At 46.0% G+C, this 18,915-nt stretch overlaps 7 protein-coding genes across 8 annotated transcripts; 3 read left to right on the top strand and 4 right to left on the bottom strand.

Moving 5' to 3' along the window:
• Positions 1-365: 365 nt before the first annotated feature.
• On the bottom strand, positions 366-6,808 carry LOC6626034 (ATPase inhibitor A, mitochondrial). The gene is made up of 4 exons (XM_002050765.4): positions 6,734-6,808; positions 6,398-6,485; positions 5,958-6,102; positions 366-652 (listed from the first exon to the last, which is right to left on the bottom strand). The coding sequence occupies exons 2-4, from the start codon at positions 6,445-6,447 to the stop codon at positions 524-526; spliced, it is 324 nt and encodes a 107-aa protein (XP_002050801.1). The 5' UTR covers positions 6,448-6,485; positions 6,734-6,808; the 3' UTR covers positions 366-523.
• On the top strand, positions 1,429-3,586 carry yellow-d (L-dopachrome tautomerase yellow-d). Its single transcript, XM_002050766.4, has 3 exons — positions 1,429-1,975; positions 2,039-2,788; positions 2,861-3,586. The coding sequence occupies exons 1-3, from the start codon at positions 1,475-1,477 to the stop codon at positions 2,990-2,992; spliced, it is 1,383 nt and encodes a 460-aa protein (XP_002050802.2). The 5' UTR covers positions 1,429-1,474; the 3' UTR covers positions 2,993-3,586.
• On the top strand, positions 4,182-5,930 carry yellow-d2 (L-dopachrome tautomerase yellow-d2). The gene is made up of 3 exons (XM_070209691.1): positions 4,182-4,563; positions 4,693-5,757; positions 5,829-5,930. The coding sequence occupies exons 1-2, from the start codon at positions 4,302-4,304 to the stop codon at positions 5,739-5,741; spliced, it is 1,311 nt and encodes a 436-aa protein (XP_070065792.1). The 5' UTR covers positions 4,182-4,301; the 3' UTR covers positions 5,742-5,757; positions 5,829-5,930.
• Positions 6,809-7,079: 271 nt separating the features above from the next.
• vir (VIR_N domain-containing protein) lies at positions 7,080-15,391 on the top strand. Its single transcript, XM_002050768.4, has 6 exons — positions 7,080-7,267; positions 7,339-8,042; positions 8,100-9,721; positions 9,778-11,755; positions 11,817-12,902; positions 12,968-15,391. The coding sequence occupies exons 1-6, from the start codon at positions 7,202-7,204 to the stop codon at positions 13,146-13,148; spliced, it is 5,637 nt and encodes a 1,878-aa protein (XP_002050804.1). The 5' UTR covers positions 7,080-7,201; the 3' UTR covers positions 13,149-15,391.
• Positions 13,162-13,956, bottom strand: Mthfs (methenyltetrahydrofolate synthetase). The gene is made up of 3 exons (XM_002050769.4): positions 13,822-13,956; positions 13,504-13,759; positions 13,162-13,449 (listed from the first exon to the last, which is right to left on the bottom strand). The coding sequence occupies exons 1-3, from the start codon at positions 13,936-13,938 to the stop codon at positions 13,214-13,216; spliced, it is 609 nt and encodes a 202-aa protein (XP_002050805.1). The 5' UTR covers positions 13,939-13,956; the 3' UTR covers positions 13,162-13,213.
• Positions 14,642-15,954, bottom strand: LOC6626039 (amine sulfotransferase). The gene is made up of 4 exons (XM_002050770.4): positions 15,686-15,954; positions 15,177-15,634; positions 15,046-15,118; positions 14,642-14,973 (listed from the first exon to the last, which is right to left on the bottom strand). Exons 1-4 carry the CDS (start codon positions 15,952-15,954, stop codon positions 14,829-14,831), a joined length of 945 nt encoding a protein of 314 aa, XP_002050806.1. The 3' UTR covers positions 14,642-14,828.
• Positions 15,955-16,631: 677 nt separating this feature from the next.
• Positions 16,632-18,062, bottom strand: St1 (Sulfotransferase 1). 2 transcript variants are annotated; one of them, XM_015173589.3, is made up of 3 exons: positions 17,606-18,062; positions 17,010-17,540; positions 16,632-16,955 (listed from the first exon to the last, which is right to left on the bottom strand). In XM_015173589.3, the coding sequence occupies exons 1-3, from the start codon at positions 17,938-17,940 to the stop codon at positions 16,769-16,771; spliced, it is 1,053 nt and encodes a 350-aa protein (XP_015029075.1). In that variant the 5' UTR covers positions 17,941-18,062; the 3' UTR covers positions 16,632-16,768. The 2 variants fall into 2 exon arrangements, with proteins under 2 accessions (XP_015029075.1, XP_002050807.1); XM_002050771.4 differs by having other exon boundaries at positions 16,632-16,940; positions 17,606-18,061.
• Between the last annotated feature and the right edge of the window lie 853 nt (positions 18,063-18,915).

Raw genomic sequence — 18,915 nt, 5'->3', positions numbered from 1 at the left:
CAGAAATCTTGCGACACCAGAAGCAATTTCAGAGTTAATTTACAGGTAAATAAATAATGCTTATAAATACAATTCAATGAATGACGTTGCGTAAAAGAACGTTTCAGAATTTTAATTCAAAATGCAAACAGAGCCGAAAACCTGTTTTCAATACGTACTTAAGGACTGTTAGATGCAAGATTTAGACGTGCATTAAATTTATTTACTACACATATTAAATAATAATAATACGCGAAACACGAAATGACAAAAAACAAAAAAAAAAACAAAACATTTAAAATTCTCCCATGCAGGTAGACAAGCTGTTAAATAAGATCTCCGTCAAATGTTATCAATCAATGGGAAGAAGAAATACAATTTTCAAGTTTTATGCCAAAAGCGTGCATTAAATACAATTCTTTATTAAAGCATTTCGACAGTTTGGGTTTACTTTAAGAATCATACACAAAATATAAACGTTAAATGCAATTAAGTTAAATGTCACGTTATAGTTTTATGTGCTTCGAGGGTGTTTTTAAGTGCTTCACTTGTGCAAATTGTTAAGGAAATCTTTGTGGCGCTGAATGGCCTCCTCGTGCTCCTTGATCTGCTGATGATGGAATTCGGCCTGATGGATCTGATCGTTCTTTAGGCGCTCCAATTGCTCTTTTTGCTGAAAGCACAAAAAAAAAAATAAATAAACAAAAAGATTTGCTTGAGTAATTTATTATTGCAACGTGAGTACAATTGATGGGCAAAAGTTAATTATACCTTAGCGATAATTGACAATATTGTATTCGTTAGTATTATTTACCGACTGCGCGCACTTTATAAAGCCGCTTAGCTATGGCGCAAAAGTCCCAGTGTCTGAACGCCAGCGCGAATATTAAGTAAAAATACTTTTAACACACACACACACACAGACAGACACTTACAAACACACACACACAGACGAGCTCCCCAAAAATGTCTACTAACATCTTGTCACCGCATGCAAATTAGCTACCATATTATTAACTTGCGAATGAGAGAACATAAAAGCTAAATAAGAGAAAAAGACTCACAACATATTATTTTTGCGGCTGCTGTAGCATCTGGCTGAGATCCCAACCTGAACCTGAACCTGATTCAGTTTCTGTTATTGGATATTGGCTGGCGTTGCCTTCGAGCCAGTTTTAGTTGTAAATTGGCAGCCGAACTGATGAAAACGCGACTAAAAAGCAAAGAATCTTCAAGCAGAAAGTGGATATTGGACTCAAGGCAATTAATGCTCCATCTGGCTAAACAGTACTCAAAAGAACGACCGCAAATACAGCTAATTAAAAGTCAATATTTATGAATGCGGCTTAGTCTGACTGCAAGCCCAAACATTAAAATTATCAGCTCCAAAAAGTATACAAACGTATAGACATATATATTCTTCTATATAAACCGTTGATAAGCGCTACCCATCACAATTCCATCCAGCACTTTGACAATTGAGCAATCATTCAAGATGAGACAGTGTCGAGAAAGAATGCGGCTGCCGCTGGCTTTGCCTCTGCTGCTCATTATCAGCACAAGTCTTGCAGTGGCTGGCTACAATCCTGCCAATTACGGTCCTGCCTACAGGGCTCCCAGTGTCGATTCCGACGGCAGCCTTGCAGCGGCGCCTGGTTTACGACGTCCCACACGCACCGTGGAAACGGTGCATCAATGGCGACAATTAGAGTACGGCTTCGCTTCGGAACAGGATCGTCAGAAGGCGCAGGCAGATGGTAATTTAATGGCTGGCTATGGCACGCCCATCGATGTACAGCCACATTATTTGCCCAACGGGCAGGTGCGTGTGTTCACGACAGTGCCACGTTTTGTCAGCGGCATACCCTACACTCTGGCCACCATTTCGGATCAGTTGGGCAGCAATGGACCACAATTGCAGCCGTATCCCAGCTTTAATTGGCACAACAACAATGGTGACAACTGTGACCAGATCACCTCCGCATTTCGTGTAGCTGTAAGTAGCTGGGAGCTAAGTGCATCCTTTAATGGGTTGCCTCATTGGTTAACTGCTTTCCAGGTCTCGGAGTGCAATCAGTTGTGGGTCATTGATTCGGGCAATGTTGGCGGGGTGCAGCACTGCCCGCCGCAGCTGTTGCAGTTCGATCTCAACAACGATCGTTTGCTGCATCGGTTCCGTTTCCCCAATGAGACTTATGTGCCGAACGCCTCGCTCTTCATCACTCCCAATTTGCTGGTGCAGGATCCACCGCCACGCGGCAACTGTGCACGCACCATCGTCTATGTGTCAGATGTCTCCTATCACGGCCTTGTCGTCTACGATCAGCAGGCGAATGCGGCTTGGCGCATCGAGAATCGTTTCATGTACCCAGATCCCGACCATGGACAGCACACCATTGCCGGCGAAAGCTTCATTCTGATGGACGGCATCTTTGCCGTAAACAATGACAAACGCAATCTCTATTTCCATCCATTGGCCAGTGTCAGTGAGTACTCGGTGCCTCTGAGTGTGCTGAACAGACGGGAGAACTGGCATGATGCTGTGGATGCCATGCCGGAGCAATTCAAGCTGCTGGGCAGGCGTAAAAGCGAATGTGCCGCCTCCGCCATTGACAGTCGCAATAATCTCTACTGTGTCACCTTCAATCCCATCAAGCTGTTCGCCTGGAACACAAACACGCCCTACAGCACACGCAACTTTGGCAACCTGCCAGCCAAGGCCAGTGAACTGCAGTTTGTTAGCGGCATGAAGGTGGTGCGCAATGCTGGCGGCCAGGAGGAGCTCTGGATGTTCTCCAACCGTTTTCAGGTAAGCTTATTATTCCGTGTCAACCTGTTCCGTGCACGCTTCTTATGCTGCCTGATTTTCGTCCTGTTGCAGAAAATTTCAAGTGGCACATTAAATTCGAACGAGATCAATTTCCGCATTTTGCGCCGTCCGCTGGACGACATACACAGCGGGGTATTCTTTGCCAGCGACGATGATCTGGCCAATCGTTTGGTCTTTAGTTAATCTGTATATAAGTCGACTATGAATAAGGGCCAATTGGTCACCCAAACTAAACCGTCTAACTATGTTAAGCATCAATTTCGCCAAGTCACGAAAGCTACAGTGAACGCTCGCAAATTAGAACGATTCGATTAGAGAGTTGATTTAAATGTGCGAAACAATTCCAAAAAATTCCGGTTTCTGATTACCCAAAAATTGTTAAATACAACAAAAAGGGTAAACAAAACAACAACAGATAATATAATTAATTATAATTTTTTAGTTATTTAGTTGCTTAATCTTAATAATATTTCCAAAATTCAACAGTAAATATGGAACGCATTTAAATTACATCAGTTTACACAACATTTACCCCCTTGAGCAGGGGTATTCGTATAGTCGAGCAGCATTGCGTTATGCTGGCCGGCTGCTAATGAAACCATATTTATCGCTAATATTTTTGTCAACCGAGTTCAAAGTCGCCTTATCGCCAATGCTACGCATTGAGGATGAGTTCGCGGACACGTGGAACAAGTGGAATTTGATTAAAAGCAACTGGTTAACATTAAAACTGGATCCGGTTAAAAATAAACAACAAATAAACTAAACAGAAGCTAATCACACGAATATTGAATACTCTCCTCCGGCAAGCCTAATGATTAGAGAAAGCTAAAAATACGCATATCAAAGCAAGAGATTTGCGTTATGCAAACAACATGCAGATAGAGAAATCGTACTTCGACACCTTTAATTAACTCTTTGGCAAAGCGGGAGAGTATTTTGATTAAATTAGAAATTAGCATAAGATCTGCGAGAGGAACGTTGTTTTGTATAATCAACCTTCAATCGGTTTACTCTTTAGCAAAGCAAAAAAAACTTTGTTGTTTTTCGAGGGAAAAACCATACTCAACGTCAAGTCTTAAGCAAACGGAAAGTTCAGTTTGCCTAAGATCTCAGTTAGTCACAAAAGCCCGCCGTTAAAGTATATGTGATTTATTGCCGCAACACTTACGGGGTGCAATGGACTCTACCTTGAAAGCGTATGCTGCTGCACAGTTTGGTAGCTGGAAGTCGCTGGAAGGCGTTCATAATTAGCCCCTACGAATTGCACAGCTTTTTTGGAAGTTATTTTTTTGGTTGATATAAACAAGATCGTTACAATGAGAATTTCAATGCAAGCTTTTAATGTGCAATTAAACCAGTTTACAACAAAGCTGACCCAATTGACCAGGTCTGGTCTGGTTAGGCGGATTAGAAAGACATGGACCGCACGCTGGCGACGCAAGCGCAGTTACAATTTTGGCCTTACGTGGCGCAGATCACGCGAAAGTGAATGGATAACAGCAGCAGCATGGAACACCAGCCAGGCCTAAGGATAATAGCATTGCTTAGCTGTGTGCTCGGCATGGTGGCAGGACAATATGCCACGGCACCTGGCTTTGGAGGATACGACTCCAAGGCCTTGGAGCGAGTCTTTGAGGCGCGCAACCTGCAGCTAAGCTTCCCAACGTCCGAGGAACGGGAGCGTGTTCTGCGCGCAGGTCTCTATGATCCTGGTAATGTCGTGCCCATCGATGTGGATGTCTACTACACACGTAAGTAAATGACAATCGAAATATTAAGCTAATGCAAAGCAAAAAGCTCTAGAGATGAGATCATTCTCCTTTGTTGCGCTGCAAGTATCATCCCCAGATCTGACTAAATATTAAGTTTCCTTCTTTTAGATGGTGACAAGACGCCCTCCATCTTTGTGACCATACCGCGTTTCACTAAGGGCGTGCCCTACTCCCTGGCCTATGTGACCAACGAGGTGGGAGAGAACGGCACCGAGCTGCGTGCCTATCCCAGCTACGATTGGCATCAATCCCATGGCGCCGACTGCAACGGCCTGACATCCGTATATCGAACACAGATCGACGAGTGCGGACGCATGTGGATATTGGACAGCGGCGAGATTGACTTTGTGCAGCACTGCCCGCCGCAGTTGTACGCCCTTGATTTGGCTAGTGGTGGAGTGGTGCATCATTACCGCATGCCCAAGGACATGTACAAGACGGGCGTCAGTCGCTTTGTGACGCCCACAATTGATTTGGATGCACACAATTGCGAGGTGGGCCACGTGTACATGGCTGACTCTATTGGCGATGGCATTGTGGTCTATGGCATGGCAGCACAGAAATCGTGGCGCATCGAGAACAAGTACACCTATCCGCATCCAGACTTTGGCACCTTTACGATAGCCGGCGAGAGTTTTCAGCTATGGGATGGCACCGTGGCTCTCACACTAACCCCACACGGTCTGGCTGGACACATGGAGCGTATGCTGTATTTCCACTCGCTATCCAGCGATTGGCAAATGGCAATACCACTGCAAGTGGTCAACAATGCTAGCATCTGGAAACGGAACGATGTCAGCGCTGGGCTGGATCAGTTTCTGCTGCTGGGCAAGCGAGGCAGCCAGTGTGTGGCCGCAGCCATGAGCGAGACAGGCATGTTGCTCTGCGGCTTGGTACAGCCGACCAGTATACTGGCTTGGAACATACGCCAAGCGTACAATCATGAGAATCTATCCGTACTGATCCAGGATCAGCAACGCCTGCAATTTATCAGCGGTCTTAAGATTGTACGAAACCACGAAGGCAAGGAGGAGCTATGGGCGCTCTCGAATCGCTTACAAAAGGCTTTTGGAGCGGGACTCAATTTCAAAGAAGTCAACTTTCGCATACAGAAGTGCGGCATCCATGAGCTGCTCCATGGCCTGCCCTGTTACTAAGCCCAATCTCAATCTGGTCAGTCTTTTTGAACCCCAGTGTTGCCACCTTATTTTCTTTACTTTTCTCGATTCTTCTACATTTCTTAGCACATTCGCCATTCCACAACGAAATTGCGGTATAATTTTAAAGAATTTCTCATTTAGTGTGACCTACACGCCATTTAAATAAATTGTACATATTTGCGTTTAGATGAAACTGCAATTCAGTTTACTCACCTTCTTGTAAAAGAACTCCTCCTCGCGTGCAGCCTCCAGTTTACCAAAGGCGCCACCAGCAGCACGAATGGAGCCGCCGCCACCGCCCCCCTGGCCGGCGCCGCTGCCCAAGTCACCTAGCTGGCTGCCGCTCATTTTCGCCAATCTGTAGGGAGAGCAGCGCAATACAAAGAAAGCATCAGAACTTTTGCACTTGTTATGTAATAATGAAGTCATAGGCGCACACACACACACACACACATGCACAAATGCATATATTGCCGGGTCAAGAGTAATGAAATTTTGGTGATCGAATTATCTTATCAGTAACAATTTACGAAAGTTACGTATGTGCGTGTTAGAAAATACACTTGTGTAGTGTTTTTTGTAAGCTTAACAAAATACCATATCTGTATAAAGGTGTTAACCAATTAGCATTTAATTGTAGGTTAAAAACTTACTGTACTCCTGCGGGGTACAAACGGGCAGTGCTACGACGTACAACGAACATTTCTCTCAATAGGTTATGCAAAAACGGATGTAAAAAATCTGGAAACAAGAAAATACGGCTATTAAACCACGAAAATCTACGAGAAATTTCTCCACGCAGTTGGATTCCATATAATATAAACAGAGAAAAGCCACAAGCATACACATTTACATTTTTATTTGTGTATCGAGATACTTATGGGTATGTAGCACTTTTCTTTATTGTTTTCACACAAAGAATAACATTAAGTTATATGTATGATATATATATATAAAGAACAATTTTTATTGTGGCGCAAAAAACCTACCTGACTTCTCTGCGTGTTAAACTTGTATGTCGTAAGTGTGCCCGAAGCATCGAGCCGGTTGCTTTTGGGGCTGCCATTATATTTAATAGGTTAATGCTGCCACTTTTTTCACTCATTTGATGCATGACCAAATTTATACAATCTGTCATGCAAAATTATGTTTTCGCAACTAACACTTTAAATTATTTACTAAAATTCATATAAAATCAACATTCTTTTTGTTTATAAAAATAACACGGTATTCACCAATTGCAAATTGTGTGGTTCTGCTCATATCTAAGCAGCATACTATTTAACAGGGTGGCAACGGCATTTTGATAATTTGCTACGTGCTACGGTCACACTTTATAAGTTCTCAGCAAAAATTTTGCCGACAGACGCTTGTTTATTTGTTTAATATAAATTTACTTTATTTAAGTATACAAATTAATATTATAACATATAAACGGGCCATAGTTGCAAGCCAAAATGGCCGATGCCGATGATGGAGCCGAGCTGCTCTTCTTCGACACTTTCTCACACGAGGAAGTTACCGTAAGTTCAATTTGTGTTTTTTCAGCATCAACATGTGTGTGTGCATTAAAAACGTTTTCAAATTGCCAAAGGATATTAATTTGGACCTGGTTCAGTTCCCGAAGCCTGTTTTCATAACACAAGTGCGCATTATTCCACTGGGTGCCCGAGTGCAAGCAGATTTTCCAGGCGGCGTTCGGCTTGGTGCCACGAATCCTTCAAAATTTGACCTGGAGTTCTTTGTTAATGATCTGGGCATGCCGGGCGCTTCGGCGTTTGAGAATTTGGGACTCCTCCGTTACAATCAGAACGATTGCATACATCTCGACTGCTCGCAGGAGAAGATACCAACGGATGGTCTCGTGCTGCGAGGCTGGTACAGTGCCATTACGCTAGCTGTCTATGGCATACTAACCAACTCGGTAACGGAGCCCATTGCCAGCCCAACGTTGCCCTGTGAGCCGGCTATGACCGGACCCGAGATGTGCAATCTTAGCGGAGAGGCCCATAATGTGCTGCTACCGGATGAAGTGCTCAAAGACGACTGGTCAGAGCCAATGCAAAGCGAGCTGCTGGTTTCAGCGGCCCACAAGACCAGCGTCAGCGTTAGCGACTACGAGCACGAGGACATGGAATATGGCATGTCACGCGATCATTACCATCAGCATGCGGATGAGGAACAGCGCGAATTGCGTCGCTTGCGACGTTCCACGCACTCCACGGATCATTCGCCTCCACCGCTACCGCTACGCACGCACACGCACTCGGAGAGCAACGACAGGGAATACCTGCGCTGGTGAGTTGAGTATAATGTGGGACTGTTCTATTCATTCTCTAATCTTTCTCTGTACAGTTCTCGTGACAAGGCGCCTCGTGATTGGTCGCGATCGCCAGAGTATTCGAGCCACCGCTCACGTCGCAAGCGTTCGGAACGCTCACGTTCGGATGCAGACGAACACAAGTGGCCGCGGACGCCGCCAGTTTCAATTGACTCGCCCACACGTCCGCGCTCCCCGGACACCATGGATTACGACGATGACGATACACGTTCGCACTATAAACTACAGAGTTCGCACGGTTATCGACACTCGTCGGAGTCGTTGCCACGCGAGCGCGAAGAAGAGGAGCGGGAGCGTGAGCGAGAGCGCTCAGATACACCGCAGGAGCAATTTGAGCCCATTTTAAGTGATGACGAGATCATTGGTGATGATCTAGAAGAAGAAGACGACGGAGTTGACGCGGCTGCAGCGGCTGAGTATGAACGCGAACTGGAGGCAGCTGCAGCTGCTGCTCCGCCGGCCATAGACGCCTTCGAGCCATGGCAGCGTCCGCTACTGAAATTCGACGGTGACTTGCAGGCGCATTTCAGTAAAGAGCTTGATACCCTTCGGCTACTCTTCAAGAAGCTATCGCTGCAGATCCGTTGGGACAATGTGAGCGCCTTCAACGAGGAGCACGGCGGCGTCACTGTGGACGAGCGCGAACAGTTCGTTTACCTGGGCGAGCAGCTAAACAATCAGCTGGGCTACCTAACGCAGCACTACAAGCGGCGCAATTTTGTGCTGCAGCAGTTCTTCAAGAACGACGAATCGCATCTGCGTCAAGCAGCGAATATATTACAAATAGCATTGAGCTTCCAGGCGGCCTGCATGCAACCGCAGCCAGCCTTTAAGATACGGCACATAAAGCTGGGCGCACGCATGGCTGAGTTGCTGTGCAACAACGAGCAACTGTTCCGGCATCTGCTGCAGCAGCACAATTTTGATCCTTTTGAAGCTGTCTTTGCTCTCTACAAGGAGCCTTACATGGCGTTGTCTATCAAGCTGCTGCTTCTTAAAGCTGTCTACGCCATGCTGGACACACAGCTCGGCATCAAACACTTTTTGGCAGGCAATACCAACGGCTATCAGCTGATTGTGGAGTCAATCAAGACGGCCAAGCTAACCCGCACGAAATACGCTCTGCAGGCCATCATCAAGAAGCTGCATCTCTATGAGGCTCTAGAGAGTGTTCGCAACAGCTGCAATCAGCTCTTCGTGCGCAAAATGGAACGACCGCCGCAGGAAATTTGTCAAGAAATTGAATATGCATTTGAAATGCTCATGGATGCTTTGGTGGCTAACCAGCTAAGTTTTCAACAGCCGCGTCGCTTTCTACCCGTCTCCAAGAAATTCGAATTGGTCACCGATCCAAATGCGCAGCGCAGCTTTGGCAATGCGCTGCAATCCTACTTTAAGCAGCACGCACTGGCCGAGTCCCTGCTGCTGATTCTAAGCAATTCAAAGGAACTGCCGGCCACCACATTTTTGTGCACACTGGATTTGATGCATGCTCTGCTCAAATCGCACGTGGGCATTGATTACTTTGTAGACGATGCATTCGAAGCGACGCAACTTATTGTCGCCATACTGCTGGGTCTGGATGAAGTGCCTACGATGCCCAAGCCGGATATAGTCAAGGAACCTGAGCAAGAAGGTAGGTGTCTTGTTCAACTGAAGCTTCAAGAAATGTACAATTTGCGTATTTTACAGTTAAAACAGAGCAGACAGATAAACCTGTGGACACTTTAGACACCTCGGAAAAGGAAGCAGAGGCAAAAGTTGAAACATCACCCGGTGCAACTGTGGCTATTGATGTTGCCGTGCAAACGGAGCCTACACCCGTCAAAGTACCTCAGAAGTTGGCGCCCATTCTTCGGCCCGTTTTGCCTCGCTTGGCGCGTCTGGGTATTGAGTTGGCGTACAAAGTGCAGACACGCTACCACCTGGATGCGATTGTCTTTACGGCAGCAGCGCCCGAGTACGATGCCATTAAATTGGCCACACACATGCACTCGATATACTCCCAGACCTGCGATCCGGCTGGTCGGCAGCACACCATTGAGGTGCTGGGACTGAACAATAATCTGAAAATATTCATGGACCTCATTAAAAAGGAACAGCGGCTACAATCCCAGCGACAGCTCAGCTCGCCGGGCACTAAATACAAGAGTCCAGTTCTTAGTTATGCGGTGGACATGGTCGACGCTTGTGTACGCTACTGCGAGCAGCTTGACTATCTAATTGAGCATGGCGCAGTTATACTGGAGCTGGCCAAGAACCATGAAACCTTTGAGCCCTCTGTGTCGGCCGTGCTACAGGAGATGTATGTGTATATGAAGCCATTGGAGGCCATTAATGTGTTCATCTACGATGACATAATGCCCCTGGTTGAGGTAATTGGACGATCCCTGGACTATCTGACCACATTTCCGGGTGATTTGATAATGGCCTTGCGTATACTGCGTTTCTTGGTCACCACGAAGTCGACACCGCCACCCGGCATCAAGCAATCCAAGCGTGTGGGCACCGAGGAACTGAAACATCGCTTTGTGGCCCTCCAGCTGTACGCAGCAGACGGCGTGCAGCTAATGATACAGATAATGGAACGGCTATGCACGTATTTTGAGCAGCCCGGTATGCATGCGCCCGCCCTGATGACCATTCAGGGCGTACATTGCTGCCAGATTATGTTGCCTACGCTGCAAATACTGCGCGAGCTGCTCTCCTATGCCATACTGTGCCGCGACGGCACCTTCAAAGATCTGACCTCCATTGATCATCTGGTCAAGGTATATTTTCTGCTATACTATTATCCAACACGCTGTCAGGCCGGTGCCGAGGTGGAGCAGTGCAAACTAGAGGTGGTGCAGACTCTTTTGGCCTATACACAGCCGCACGAGCAGGACGAGGAGTCGTTGCACAAGTCGCTCTGGACGCAAATGATACGCGAGGTGCTGAAAAACATCGATGGACCGGCCAACTTTATACCGGGTCTCAAGTTGTTGGCGGAACTGCTGCCGCTGCCGTTACCCATGCCACAGCCGTTGAGCGATCAATTGCAGCAGCAGCACAAACAGCGTTTAATCACCGAACGGAAACTGTGGTCCGCTCACTTACATCCGCAGAGCGGACAAATTGCCAAGTTGGTGGAAGCGCTAGCGCCTTCTAGTTTCCCGCAGCTGTCGGAGCTGCTGCAGCGCGTCTGCATGCAGCTATCGGACTTGGCGCCCAACATGACGCTGCTGATAGCCAAGACGATTATGGAACTGCTGTGCAATGAGTATCAGAGCTCCAACTGCATGCCGACCACCAATTTGGAGCGTCTGCTGCGTTTCTCCACACGTCTGTGCGCCTTCGCCCCGCTCAAAAGCTCCATGCTGTCCATTTTATCGGGCAAATTCTGGGAGCTCTTCCAATCGCTGTTATCGCTAAACGAATTCAACGAGGTGGTCTCCAATTGCCAGGAGGCGGTGCATCGCATACTAGACAGTTTTCTCGACTCGGGCATTTCTTTGATTTCACACAAATCCACAGCACAGCCGGCGCTCAATTTGTCTGCTGCATTGCCACCCAAGGAGCTAATTCCACGCGTCATCGATGCCGTGTTCAGTAATTTGGCCAGCGTGGAGGTGACACACGGCATTTCCATTCTGGCAGTGCGCAATCTAGTTATACTCACCGAGCACGAGTAGGTACCAAGTGCTTCTTGATAAATTTCAGAAAACTAACATATTTTTCTTTATTTCTAGCTTCACCTTCTATCACCTGGCGCAGCTGCTGAAGCAAAAGATTAGCGAGTTCCAGGCGTGGATGGAACGTGTTATACTTCACAACGAGACGGTCGAGTATAATGCAAACATTGAGTCGTTAATTTTGCTGTTGCGATCCTTGACACAAATTGAGCCACCGCCTGGAATGTCGGCCATGCCACAGCGTACGCTCAAATTGGGCCCCGTCGAGCTCGTCCAGCTACTTGAGTTTCAGGATGTGGAGCTAGACAAACCGCCAGTGCTGCAGCGCATACTCAAAGTGCTGGAGAAGCACAAAGCAGTGGCCAATGAGGCGGCGCTGTGTGATCTGAAACAGCTCATTGCACTGCAGGCAGCTAAGCAGGAGCAGGATACGCTCGCAGCAGCAGCGGCTGTTCCAATGGAAACGACTAACGAAAGCGATCCCAATGCCACTGGCAGCAGCAGCGGCAATGTCGTCGTCCCAGGTGCACTGAACGTGGAGCCATATCTGCCACAAGCGGAGGGCATTGTCACTCAGTACGAGGCACGTCCCATATTTACACGCTTCTGTGCGACGGCTGATAATGTGCAGCTGACGGCGCGTTACTGGCTGGAACCGTTGCCGATTGAGGTTATTGAGGATATGGATGAGCCGCTGTACGAGCGCATTGCCTGCGATTTGACGGATTTGGCCAATGTGTGCCTGAATCCCGATTTGAATCTCACGGGCGATTGCAAGCGTGTGCTGCATTTATCGGGCTCACCGCAATCCAATCGCGAGCTAACACCAACAGCACCCTGTTTCCGTACCCGACGCGTCGAGGTGGAGCCCGCCACAGGTCGGCCCGAAAAGAAAATGTTTGTGAGCGCAGTGCGTGGCCGAGGCTTTGCCAGGCCGCCACCCTCGCGCGGCGATCTATTCCGATCTAGGCCGCCAAACACTTCGCGACCGCCATCGTTGCATGTAGACGATTTCCTGGCGCTGGAGACGTGCGGCGCACAGCCCACGGGGCCAACGGGTTACAATAAAATACCCTCAATGCTGCGCGGCTCTCGTGTGGGTCGCAATCGCGGCTCACGCATCTCTGCGGCAGCTGCGTACAGGTAAACACTTTAAGATCTACTCGACATCGTGTCCTTAACTAATTATTTGTGTTTTTCGTTTACAGACAAAAGAAACTGTTACGCATTGGCTCACCCTCCAGCTGGTCGGAGTCGACGGGCCCGCCGTATCGCTCCGGCAATGCCGAAACGCATTTTAGCGGCGGCGACGCCCACTATACATCGCCACATTACAGTGGACGATCTCGTGGGCGTGGCTTGCGCTCAAGACCACCCTATTTGCGTTAAAATCAACGCCGCAAATATTTTTGTGTATATTCGATTTATACAATTTGTTCGTAACGTGATTAAATTTAAGTATTCTCTGTAACAACACAATTTAAGCGCACATCGTGCTCCTCCACGGGCAGCTCCTCGTCACTAACGATCTGTTCGTTAAGGGCCAGCGCCATAATGGTCGTCTTCTTGTGTGGATACTTCTCAGCGTGCTGCTTTAAATATTTATCGTAGTAGCCCATGCCGTGGCCCAGGCGATCACCTCTACGCGTGAACGCCACACCCGGCACAATGAAGAGATCAATGCCATGGCCTGTAAGAGTGGGTAAGTTTCTCCATAACTATAGCATATATATTTATTGCCTACCATTTGTCATGGCATCCTCGCGGTTTTCCTTAAAATCCGGCTGTTTAATGTTCCATTTGGTCAGTGGCAAACCCTCGTATTCCTGCATGTCCCGCAAACGTACCATTTTCATCTTTGTGCCCTGATAGCTGGGCACAAATACCATCTTTTCCAGCCTGAACATCTCACGGATTATCGCCGTGGTGTCCAGCTCGTCGCTGGTGCTCAAATAGATGCTAACGCGCTGCGCCTGACGAAATGCCTCATTCTGCAACACCTGTCAAGAATAGAAACAGATGTTGTTTACTTAGATCTTGAGATGATTTTGTATGTACCGACCCTTGAGGTCACAGCCTGGGACTGCTTCGCTATGACCTCGGGCGTTAGGCAGCTGAGGATCTCCTTCATGTGTTTCCTCAGCGCGACTTTCATGCCGTTCTGGATGGTAGCTGCCATGGTGCGCACACTTGTCCTAACCGGTAATAACTGTTTTCTGTTTACTGCCGTCTGCAGCCTCAATAGCTCTCTGTCTGTCGATTATCCGCTTATCAGTAAATGTGAGCGTTATCAGCTCTTCATGCTCTCTCCCAATTCGTAAACAATCGTCAGGTCGGCTCTTATGTATATAAAACTATATAGTATTATTTAACAATGTTAGCAGATAGCGCTAGACAAACATTAAATTGGGCTGCGCATTTGTGTAAAATGGCTTTTACTTAGAAAATTGCAAGCAATCTTTCTCAAATGGTTGCTTTGTATGTGTATTTACTGTAGCGGCTGGTAGGCTGGTACACACTTGCTGACAGCGCTCGTCGCCTTAAATTTAGCACTAAAAATGACAGCAGCTGTTGCAGCCAGTGCTGCCAATTCCGCTTGATTCCCGTCATATTTGAGGTTTTAAGAAGAAGATATTGCGGCAAATTTTGAAAACAGCGCGCATTCAAGCATTTTAAATTTTTTTCCTTTACTTATTTAAGATTTTTTCTCTTGATTTACTAAAGAAAAAACTATGCGAAATATTTGATATTTGGTCAACTATCGAAATACGTAAATTGACCATCTCTAAGTTTCGCAGATTTATTAATGTTTTACTCGAAAATTTCGACCTGAAATATATTTCTAATTTTCTGAGCTATAATGATATAGGGTTCGTAGAAAATATTTGAATACTTGAGATATATTATTAATAATAAAAATAATTTTTAAGGAAGGGATCGAATATAGTTAGTCTTTCTCTACGTGTAATATGTGAAGATATACATCCAATTGTTGTTGCTGACAGATAACCTTAATTTTTTTATGAGGCATTAGCTCAGTAAACAATTTGTGAATCTGACTAAAGTATCTTATCGTAGGTGATCCAGTAACAAAAGTTCTTTTAGTGTAACTTTGTTGCTTTGTAGTCGTTTTTCTATCAAACGATCAGCTCGTTCTATTTGTTCGGTTGTCAGCTCGTCCTTATAGCCATTCACCTTGCCGCTGCGTACAAAGCTAGAAGATAAATGATATAAATAAAAATCAACTATGTTAAGCATTTATTTCACAGGTTTTTTTTTGACCTACTTGTAAACAGTTTTAAGAGCGTTTTCATGTTTGACGTCAGCAAGTTCCCAGTTGTGATTTGTGGTCGGATTTTCTAAGAAAACAAAAGTACTACAGAAACGTTCCCATTTCCTCTTCAGTTGGTGACTTACTCTTCATTTCTTCGAACGACAGATGCTTAAGTAGGCGTTCCATTTGCTGCTCCGTTACAGTCTTGTCCAGAAATTGGCAGAGCTCCTCAATAACAGCTCGCAGATCGAGTTTCATGCGTTCGAAGCTGGTGTAGTATACCCAAGGCTCGTTACGCAGTTGATAGAACTCGGCTGCATGTTCGATGGATTCCAGTTTGATATTCTCGCCATCTAGACAGCCGTTGAAAAATTGTTCCAACGTGAGGCCATAGTTGAAGCCAATGGTAACTCCGTGATAATAACCTGAAACCCAGGCGTCTTTGGGATTTCGAAAGACATAAACCACTTTCGCCTTCTTCTGCCAGAGCTGAGCGGGCAACAAGGCGAGCGGCAGATGGGATTTGATTAGACGTGGCGACGGCAGCTCTTGTACGGGCTTTAGAGCTCTTTGCTCATCGGTGTGCATTACAAAATCATATCTAAGGCCAAGCGTTTTATATAGATTGCCTCGTTATGATCTACATACGTACTCTAGAAAGGGGGAGCGTAGTTCCAGGTGCTTGGACAATGCCGCTTCGAAATTGCAGTCATTTAGCAATAGCCAAAGTAATTCCTGCATCCAAGTTGTGCCGCTTTTGGGATTTGTAATCACCCAAACATCATCCTCCAATACCTCCATGTTGTGAATCATTTCTGGAAATGATTTAGCTGGACTGCGAAAATAAAGTTTTCGCTCGGTCCAGTTTTTGTCAATTAGATTGACTGGATAGCTCTTCGGGTTGATCCGCTCGTACTGCATTTCTAAGCTCTACTAACGCTCTATCTGGTTATATGTCGTTGATATGCTAGAGACCATGCATAACGAAGCAAAAAGAAGAGATTTCTTTGCTCTTAATAATTATAATTTTGTAAAACCGGCTCTTTGTGGCAGAAATGGCTCAGCTGTAATCAAAATGAATATAAATCTCTCTGCGTGCAAATATGATAGTAAAAAGAATGTGCTTGTCGAGTATGCTCGAATGGGGAATACCTATTATATGTATCTATAACATTTCTATACTCATGTACAAAGTCTTATGGACTTTCAGTTCACTTTTGTTGTGCTCTGTTATATTGTAATACCTAGTTTGATTAGTCCACTAATACTTATTGTATATATTCTAACCAAAAGAATTGCAGATAACTCTGATTGGGAATACGTGCAATAGCTTGCTCTTTTAAAAAGAACATGATTTATTATCAGTTTGATTGCGAATTTGAGCTCAATTGATAGCATTATAGATGAATATGCATGCGTACATATGAGAAGAAAATTTAATATAAAGCAGATTACAAAATAGTGAGAATCGGGTTTAAAAATCCAATCACTGTTCAACCAAGGCAGTTTTCACTGTATTCATATGTAAAGTGCAAGCTGATTGTAAAATGGCAGCTTCTCGCATTTTCTCATTAATAGTTGGAATTGTTTGTGCTTAAGCACACTCATATGCTTGTAAAGTACGAAACCATTTATTATTAACAAATACATATAGCTGTAGTATAAGCATACTGATGCTTGTATGCATATATCACATTAGCTTACAATCTATTCAATGTGATTAATCGAGGCGCGCTTACAACAGTGTCTTGGTAATTGCCTGTTCATTGTACTTGCTGTAAGTTGCAAAATCATCCATGTGTAATTTGTAGTCCCTGAGATTGACGTCGGACCAAAGATCAAATTCGCGTATCACGTCCGCCGTCATTTCGTCCTTGTGGCTGCCCACGACGCCGCGTCGCACAAATCTGTGTGGAGCAACACTTTTTAGACTATAGCAGCGATCTCCTAAGCATCCAAATGCATATGTGGCTTACCTGAACTCCTCCACTTCGCGGCCGGCGGCTGCTTTCATGCTCTCGAATTCCTTGGCATGATTGCAGGCGGGATTGTCGCGCATGCTCTCAAAGGAGAGATGCTTCTTCATTTGCTGCACCTGCTCAACGCTGACGGGACGCTCGAGGAAACGCGCCACATCTTCAATAACCTGGCCGAGCTGAGTCTTCATGCGCTCGTAGCTGGTGAAGTAGATGTGCGGCTCGTGGCGTAGCTGCCAGAAGTCGAGAACATGTGGCCAGCAGGGCGTAAAGTTCACATAGCCATCGATGAACGAATGCATGAAATCATCCTTTGTGCCTTGGTAGCCGACCATGCCGCGCCAATGATGAAAATATGAGATGGCCGCATCCTTGGGATTGCGATACACATAGATGATCTTCGGCTTTTTGGTCCATATCTGGCGGGGCAGCAGCCAGGCGGGCAAATGGGATTTGATTAGGCGTGGCGAGCTCAAGGCGTTGGCCGCCTCGATTGTGTCATGCGGCACGTTCGGCACAACTCCGTTGAATCTATGTATGCCGAGACACATAGCTTAATATAATGTAAATAGGGCTAATTCAACGCTTGGGCTTACTCCAAAAATGGGGAACGTATGGTTAGGTCCACGCTCTTGGCCGTCTCAAAGTCGCACCGATTGAGCACCAGCCAAGTCAGCTCCTGCATCCAGGTGGTGCCGCACTTTGGCAACGTTACAATCCACACATCATCCTCGCGCACCTCGAAGTCATGCACGCGATCCAGCACGGGCTGAAAGGTGTCGGCCAAACGGCAGAAACGCTGCTCCCAGTTGCCCACCACGGGCACGGCTGGCTCTCGAGTGGCATAGATCGAAGAGTAGCCGCCGCTGATGGCCAGCTTATCGATTTGCTCGAAGGGCACGCTTCTCGCAAAGAAACTCGATTCGGGCATAATTTTTTTGTATTTTTTGGGTTAGCTGACAGACGCTCAAGCTATACTTGTATTTTGATCGCTCTGATGGATCGAAGTCAACCGTACGGCTCTGCAGTTGGCGCCGCATTAAACGCTGCTACACAGTCAGCGAGAAATCAGAGGCAGAATTTCTCGCCCTACGCTCAGCTCCAGAGATGAGCGCGTGAATTCAAGGGAAGTGAAGTGAAGTGAACGTGATTCATAACTTATCAAATATGGAAAGCGCGAACCTAAATGCAGCCTGGGCTCGTTCGACTTATTTATTCTTCATTTTATTATCTTAGTTTTGGTAAAAATATCAAAGAAGCATATAAAAGGGTTCAGGATTACGGCTTTGTTGTCTGAAGGTTGACCAAACAAGCAGGCAGGTCGCTGGCTCAAATCCAGCAGCAAATTGTAATCGAACATAAAAACACGTGAATAACGATGAACGTAAAGTGATCCACAGTTTGCCTCATCTCCATCTACATAACCATATATGTTGCTGTATTATATAATGCTCGCAACGGCACCAGAAACTTGTAAACAGACTCGTTTTGTCTCATCTTCGGTTTGATATTTCGAAAACGCATTTAATGATCGGGTGCTGTAAGACTTTCTTTACGGACGGCCTTTGTGGCTGGGCATGCTCTTATTGAAGCCAGCCGTAAAAGAAAGTTGTTGGTGCTAACGACTCATTGTCAACATTTTTTTTGGTTTGTTTGTTTACCCTGTGTTCACGAAGGTGAAATTATGCGTATATCTTTGGGCAGCCATTTGGCCCAAAAGAATCGAATTGTCAGGCCGTAAGCAGGTTGTTTAAATGCAGATCGCAGGCGCAACTCTTGACGCAAATGTAAAGCCAATTCGCTTTATTCCACAGCGCAGAGCAGAGACTTGCATACCCAACGTATACGTGTTAAAATGTGAATAACATTTGGCAAGAATTCGAATTTATTCTAATTTGTGACCTTG

This window comes from Drosophila virilis, chromosome 5, assembly GCF_030788295.1.
Source record: "Drosophila virilis strain 15010-1051.87 chromosome 5, Dvir_AGI_RSII-ME, whole genome shotgun sequence".
Lineage (NCBI taxonomy): Eukaryota > Metazoa > Arthropoda > Insecta > Diptera > Drosophilidae > Drosophila > Drosophila virilis.
This window is presented reverse-complemented; position numbering and strand designations above follow the sequence as displayed.

Excerpts from the sequence above, each read along its gene's own strand:
- LOC6626034 (XM_002050765.4), bottom strand. The coding sequence starts at position 6,447 with ATGTTCGTTGTACGTCGTAGCACTGCCCGTTTGTACCCCGCAGGAGTA. Across the intron at positions 6,103-6,397 it reads TTGTACCCCGCAGGAGTACA|ATTGGCGAAAATGAGCGGCA; the intron begins GTAAGTTTTTAA and ends CTCTCCCTACAG. Across the intron at positions 653-5,957 it reads AGGAGTTCTTTTACAAGAAG|CAAAAAGAGCAATTGGAGCG; the intron begins GTGAGTAAACTG and ends TTGTGCTTTCAG.
- vir (XM_002050768.4), top strand. The coding sequence starts at position 7,202 with ATGGCCGATGCCGATGATGGAGCCGAGCTGCTCTTCTTCGACACTTTC. Across the intron at positions 11,756-11,816 it reads GTTATACTCACCGAGCACGA|CTTCACCTTCTATCACCTGG; the intron begins GTAGGTACCAAG and ends CTTTATTTCTAG. Across the intron at positions 12,903-12,967 it reads TCTGCGGCAGCTGCGTACAG|ACAAAAGAAACTGTTACGCA; the intron begins GTAAACACTTTA and ends TTTCGTTTACAG.
- yellow-d (XM_002050766.4), top strand. The coding sequence starts at position 1,475 with ATGAGACAGTGTCGAGAAAGAATGCGGCTGCCGCTGGCTTTGCCTCTG. Across the intron at positions 1,976-2,038 it reads CCTCCGCATTTCGTGTAGCT|GTCTCGGAGTGCAATCAGTT; the intron begins GTAAGTAGCTGG and ends ACTGCTTTCCAG. Across the intron at positions 2,789-2,860 it reads TGTTCTCCAACCGTTTTCAG|AAAATTTCAAGTGGCACATT; the intron begins GTAAGCTTATTA and ends GTCCTGTTGCAG.
- St1 (XM_015173589.3), bottom strand. The coding sequence starts at position 17,940 with ATGCCCGAATCGAGTTTCTTTGCGAGAAGCGTGCCCTTCGAGCAAATC. Across the intron at positions 17,541-17,605 it reads ATACGTTCCCCATTTTTGGA|ATTCAACGGAGTTGTGCCGA; the intron begins GTAAGCCCAAGC and ends CGGCATACATAG. Across the intron at positions 16,956-17,009 it reads CGCGAAGTGGAGGAGTTCAG|TGTTGCTCCACACAGATTTG; the intron begins GTAAGCCACATA and ends TAGTCTAAAAAG.
- yellow-d2 (XM_070209691.1), top strand. The coding sequence starts at position 4,302 with ATGGATAACAGCAGCAGCATGGAACACCAGCCAGGCCTAAGGATAATA. Across the intron at positions 4,564-4,692 it reads TGTGGATGTCTACTACACAC|ATGGTGACAAGACGCCCTCC; the intron begins GTAAGTAAATGA and ends TCCTTCTTTTAG.
- LOC6626039 (XM_002050770.4), bottom strand. The coding sequence starts at position 15,954 with ATGCAGTACGAGCGGATCAACCCGAAGAGCTATCCAGTCAATCTAATT. Across the intron at positions 15,635-15,685 it reads CTACGCTCCCCCTTTCTAGA|ATATGATTTTGTAATGCACA; the intron begins GTACGTATGTAG and ends GCTTGGCCTTAG. Across the intron at positions 14,974-15,045 it reads GCTCTTAAAACTGTTTACAA|CTTTGTACGCAGCGGCAAGG; the intron begins GTAGGTCAAAAA and ends TTTATCTTCTAG.
- Mthfs (XM_002050769.4), bottom strand. The coding sequence starts at position 13,938 with ATGGCAGCTACCATCCAGAACGGCATGAAAGTCGCGCTGAGGAAACAC. Across the intron at positions 13,760-13,821 it reads CCCAGGCTGTGACCTCAAGG|GTGTTGCAGAATGAGGCATT; the intron begins GTCGGTACATAC and ends TATTCTTGACAG. Across the intron at positions 13,450-13,503 it reads CGAGGATGCCATGACAAATG|GCCATGGCATTGATCTCTTC; the intron begins GTAGGCAATAAA and ends CCACTCTTACAG.